Source organism: Salvia splendens, chromosome 16 (assembly GCF_004379255.2).
Source record: "Salvia splendens isolate huo1 chromosome 16, SspV2, whole genome shotgun sequence".
NCBI classification, from domain to species: Eukaryota; Viridiplantae; Streptophyta; class Magnoliopsida; order Lamiales; family Lamiaceae; genus Salvia; species Salvia splendens.
The window spans coordinates 33823093-33829594 of NC_056047.1; the positions used below are offsets into that span (position 1 = coordinate 33823093).

At 34.7% G+C, this 6502-nt stretch overlaps 1 protein-coding gene across 1 annotated transcript; it reads right to left on the reverse strand.

Moving 5' to 3' along the window:
* Nucleotides 1–2139: 2139 nt before the first annotated feature.
* On the reverse strand, nt 2140–5313 carry LOC121770523 (protein FAR1-RELATED SEQUENCE 5-like). Its single transcript, XM_042167237.1, has 5 exons — nt 5305–5313; nt 3775–4604; nt 3108–3623; nt 2601–3038; nt 2140–2497 (listed from the first exon to the last, which is right to left on the reverse strand). The coding sequence occupies exons 1-5, from the start codon at nt 5311–5313 to the stop codon at nt 2140–2142; spliced, it is 2151 nt and encodes a 716-aa protein (XP_042023171.1).
* Nucleotides 5314–6502: the final 1189 nt, after the last annotated feature.

Genomic DNA, 6502 nt, shown 5'->3' on the forward strand with positions numbered 1-6502 from the left:
TTGTTGTTGACATGGCTTATTATTGTTTTTAACATGACTTATAATTGTAGTTGACATCGTTCTATGTGTAGTTGACATAGTATGTAACATAGTTGACATGGCTTGTACATGTAGTTGACACGATATATGCTGAAGTTGACATGACTTGTATCTGTTGTTGACACGAGAGCACCATAGTTGACATAATTATATTACTTGCTGACATGACTAGTATATATATTTGACATAATTTTAATTGTAACCAACATGAATTTTATTGCACTAATAACAGAATGTTGTTCCATTCTGGGAGATTCCAGTGCCAAAAGTCAGAGTGAATAAGCCTCATGCTGAAATGCATTCTGACCCATTCATAGGCTCTCCGCTTGACATAAGAGCTGTAATACAAAAACATACCTGGAAGCGAATGAAAGAGATGTCTACTACTACATACTAGAAACAGAAGGAGTAGACAGGTATGCATCATTTAATTATTTCATTGATCTAAAAAATATTTTTTAGTTTTCTGTGCAGTTAACATGATTGAAGAATGTTGTTCTTGTGTCGTTTGTATAACTTCATTTCAGAGATGCATGCGTTTATGAGGATGATTTTGCTTGGGCGACCAAGGAATTGTTTTGGTCACTGAAGCCCCATGAAGAAATTAATGCGGGTGTAATTAACGCATGGGCTTCACACCTGAACAACAGAGAAAAAGAAAGGCCCACAACATCACTTTCACGCTTTTTTCTGACTACATCTCCATGTGTAAGTAATCTTAAATTATAGGTAAACTGTTTGAATCAGACGTCTCCTTAACCAAACTTGTAAAATTCAGAATTTCAATGTAACAAATCGGCCGGATAATTGGCATACTTCGACAGCAAAGAAGAATTTCATTTCTCAGATAGATAATGAGATTCAAAGAAGACGATTTGGTAATAAGATCTCACAATGACATTTACGTAAGAATATGAACAGGTGTTCTTTGGATATAATTTTATCTTTAATGTCATTTTATCTTTCAAGTCATACATGTCTTCTTCCCAGTTTGTGCAAATTTCCATTACTATCTTGTAGTATATTAGATGAAGAAAAACACCATTGAGATAATAGATAATAACAAGCCACATAAAGATATGGATCCGTTCGAGAATTATGACATTGATATTGGTTGAATTGTATGCTTTTATCTATGTTATTGACATATTCTCTACATTTGGTTGACATAATTTCTACATCATCTTAAAATGCTTTGTTTGTGTAGTTTGATTTAGTTATTTATATATTTTGCTGAAAGATATGTTTGAAGCATATTTCATAGAGAAGAAAATGTTAGATATTTCAGAAAATATAAACAAGTCTTCAATCAACTTTCTGCATTTAGAGTCGGCCACAAGCACGAACAAGAAGGACTGTGGTGTCTATTTGATGAGGCACATGGAGACCTATGTTGACAAAAAGGGCAGTGAATGGGATATTGACTTCTCTGCACGTAGTGTAAAGATTCCCAAGATACTCAGGGGAAGGTATTGCTACATGATGATTTCATCAATTTACAATAACCAAAGGTCGCCGATGTTACAACTGGCTCATGATTGGATAGAAGCAAACATGGACAAATTGCTTGAGCTAAACAACAAGTACAAGGAGTTGTTTAGTCGTAGAAAGAAGAAGTAAACAAAAAGTGATACTAATGTTTGATGTTGACATGGTTGTACGTGTAGTTGACATGGTTGTACGTGCAGTTGACATGGCTTGTACGTGTAGTTGACATAGCTTGTAACACAATTGACATGGCTTGTACGTGTAGTCATATAATACATGTCAATAGACAGCAAATCAAATGTTAAAAACAAATACGAAAATGTCAACAACTTAAAAACAAATCTTATAATTTTAAAAAATAAATATTTTTTCCCCCTATTTGGCACATGTACATGAATTATGGTCATATAATGCATGTCAATAGACAGCAAATCAAATGTTAAAAACAAATAAGAAAATGCCAATAAACTATATAAAATGTCAAAAACTAAATAATTCTCATATCAATAGCCAAAATATCAAATATCAACAACTAATAAGAAAATGTCAATAACTTGTAGCATATGTTAAAACTAAAAAACAACTCTGTTTGTTAAAAAAGAACAATTATGTCTACATTCTGCCACAACTCCTTGCATTATGATCAGTCACTTTATGACACTTTCCACAACGCCTATGAAGTTTACTTGCTTTTTCAATTGCTTTCTCTATGCTCGACTTAATCCTGCTTTTCTTGTCACTTGCACCTCCCTTTGTACTAACCACATCTGGAGCATGTGCAGTTATTTCTTCAGGTACAACAATACCATATATGTTGTTGATGGAATCATTTTTATCAACTGATGAAGATCCAGTAGTGTCATGAGTAAAAATTTGAGGACCAATACCCGCAAGAAAATTATCCAATGCAATCAGATGATTTTTATTCTTAAAAGCACGTTGATATAAACCAAAGTAACGTCCATGACACCTGTTACCAAACATGAGTGTTTATGTTAGATACAGAGAATGTTGTCATCCTGTTTGAGCAACATATGACAAATAAACTGAAATATCTATAGGAAACAGTTCACATAGCTTTGTCAGACGCACTTTCATCACTCGTGAGACCATAAACTGCCTTCAATAATTCACTTTTCAGCCACCGGTTACCAACATACTTCTCTAGAATATTGTTGACATCTTTGTTTCTGAGGACGAAGAAAAGGTGGTTGCATAGATAGCCACACCTTACAAATAGTTTACACTCACAATCAAATGACTCAGTCTCTATCTCATGTGTAACTGTGAAGGTCTTCTTTCTAGCATCAAAAACTCTAAAGACCTCGATGTTCTCCAAAGTGGACATGCTAATCATCCGACAACTCTTATCAGCCTCAGAAATCAATTCTTGAACCACTCTAAACATCATATCCGTGTATACAGATGTCAATTGCTTCTCAAATGCTAAATCAGTGGCATATTTTGGAGAGATTATAGAATCATAATAGTCAAGCCTTTCAGTTTGATTCCTTTAAGCATCAATGGCATTATTATACTTAAGAGTGAAGTCAGCAAAATTAAACAAGGGTTTCGAGTACCTCTTAAAAAAACTGTTTTCAGATTCAGAAAAAGATGTTCTCATTAAAGAACCCATAGGAACATCTCTAAAGTAGGCTGAGATCCACAAATGTCTAACAGCAAACATGTCCTTAAACCATTTATGATCTTTCACACCATATTTTTCAACAATACCAGTCCATAATATGTCAAACTCATCTGGATCTAACAATTCTGACCAAACACAAGCATTAAACTCCTTACTAAACTTTTCTCTATCAGAAATAGATTTAGGTATTTTCTCAAACAACTTGCTCATAATATGCCACATGCACAAACGATGCCTTGTACCAGATAATACCTTCTCAATTGCAAGCCTCATTCCCCAATCTTGGTCTGTGATTATGATCCTTGGAGCAACACCCATGCATTCAACAAACACAGTAAAAAGCCATGAGAATGCATCACAATTCTCACTGGATAGGGAACCAGCTCCAAATGCAATAGGACACCCGTGATTGTCTTTCCTGGTAAATAGACCAAACACCATACGATACCTATTGAACAAATAGATCAACACAAAACATCAAAAAAAATTTGATAATAACCAATGTCAACTATAGATATATCCTATGTTGACTACTATGTCAACTGCTAAGTCAACTAACTACTATGTATGTGAATTACCAAGTATAATAAATAAACTACTTGTTTATCGAATATGTTGTATCAAATGCTACAACATCTCCAAACATATGGTAATGTTTCCGTGACTCAGCATCAGACCAAAATAAGCTCACTAACTTATTATCATCAATTGATAATTGATATTTGTAAAAAAAGCCTTCACAAATTCTCTTCTTCTCTTGCATCTGATTTAGGATCATTTGAACATCCACTTCTTTCAGTTTCTCTTTAATATCACGAGAACAATTCCTAACATCATTCAACGTACACCTAACAACATCATAACCACCAAAAAACTCCTTTAATAAGTTGAAAGTAAAAGTAGGACCGATGTTAGCTTTGGTGCAATCTTCAACAAACTTGTGATGAACATCATTCATACTGCGATTTCTTTTCATAAATCGCTTATGATCTTTGTCAACCATAGCATGATTGTGTTCCTCAATGAATTGATGCACAAGATAATATTTAGCACCACAATCAGAAAAAAACTTAAAACTGATCCTTGCTCCACATCCACACCTTTTTGTGCCACGTCTGTGTTTCTTCTTTGAAGTTACTTCATCGTCATTTGACACGTTCACATCGTCAGATATAATTACATCGACATCCAACGGTTGACCTGTATGAAAACCTTGTCTGTTGCAGACAACATACTGAAAAGTAATAACACCACCACTAGACCTATTTCCAAATCTTCGAAAATCAAAACAAGCCTCTTGAGCATACTTTTCATAAAAGGAAATTCCCTCCTCAAGTGAAGAAAATTTTTGACCTTCATAATGCTTCAAATCAGCCTTGCAAATTGGAATAACAGGTCCTACTACATAATGGGAAAATATGTCAACAACCTAAAACAGATAATGTGAACTAGCATATCTTAACTGACCAACACCTGAATCCAGAATCAAAATCTCAAAATAAGCAGCACCAACATATCATTCATCCTATCATGGACTATCAACCATAGCCATAACCCATTCCTCCAACAACAAACACCACAACAGGGGTTCTTCAGACAGAGGAGGGTGCATTTTGCATACAATTATTTTGTATGTCAAAAAAATGTTAACAAAGAGTATAGCTAAATATAATATTGAACAGGTAACATACATCATGCCAACATATTTGCATTTATATTAACAGAACATCAATTCAAATCAGAACATAATGTCAACTATTATATCTTAAATGACTCACACCAGAATCAAAATCTTAAAATATGCAGCACCAACACACCAACACCAACATCTTAGACATCCTATCATGAACCGTCAACCCTACCCATAACACCTTCCTCCACCAACAAACACCACAGCAGGAGCTCTTCAGCCAGGGGAGAGTGCATTTTGTATACAACTATTTTGCATGTTAACAAAGAGTATATCTACATATAATATTTAACATGTAACATACATCATATAAACAGATTTGCATCTATGTCAACAGAAAATCAATTCAAATATCAATAACTGTGGATTTTTGTCAACAGAGTATAATTCAACAACAAAGTACAAAAAAGGCATGTTAATGAAAACCAATCCAAATTACCTTCACCATTTGTCGACGTCGACTGGGAATAAGATGAAGAATCCATCAGATAACACCTTAGCTTTTGATTACGAATTGAACTCGAAGCTATAGATGAAAAAGCAAAAAAAAACAATTAGGAACAAATTCGACTGGGCATCAACAAATAAAGCATAAAAACAGAATCAAAGTCGATAAAATCAACCTAAAAGCTTCAGATTCAACCAAACTCCGTCGAATTGGTCGTTTTTGTTTTTGAAAATTGATATGCTGAGGAATCTTCGAAGCAGAGATTGTTGAAATCGTTGAAAGTGTCTGTGTTCTAATTTTCGACTCAATTGAATCAGAAAGCGTTGGAATCAATGGTCTCAGAGAGATCTCTGAGAAATCGCCAATCGCCAATCTCACAGAAGGCTGAAGAACCCTAAACTAAACCATAAAATGACCATTATACCCTTTCATAATAATTAATATAAAAGTATTTTTTGTGTGGCAAAATCTGGACCACCCATTTAATTAAAATGAGTGGCTGATGTTGCATCTCATTTCTCAATTAGCCAAAAAAATCTCAATTGATCATGGACCTATATATATATATATATTTGAAAAAAATTACTCTATGGTACATGATAGAGGGAAAAGATGAGACTAAGACTATGTGTGTGTGTCAACTGGCCAGGAGGACCTAGCTGTGTCGTTGGGTCTGTGTCTATCTTCCCTATCAACAAAAAATACCTCAACCCACTTCTACTGGCTAGTATAGTGGAGTAAGGGTCGAATCCCACAGAGATGGATGTAGGCGAGATACACTTGCGATGACATTCTGGGAGCGGTTGGTTAGCTACCATGCTTTTTTTTGGGGTTGAGTTTTACCTAGTCGAAAAATGAAATGGAACCTATACCCCTCCTGACCAGTAGGTAAATGCTGCGTGATAAAAGAAGTTAAAGTGCGTGTGTAAATTACGGTATGAGTGTGCATGTGAGAAACTACTAGACGAAACATACTAAAAATGGCTAGACAAAAGGTAAAGAGAATAAAAGGACATGCTCGCAGACTGTCTCCTGGGTGTGCAGAAAAGTTGAAAAAAAACAAGTACAAAAGCAAAAAGCAACAAATGCAACACAAGTGGTCCCATTCTTTGATTGTGACATTATCTTCTTCACCAAGCTAAACAAACAAGATCTAACAAAATACATTGATGAATGATCAAGCTTGAAA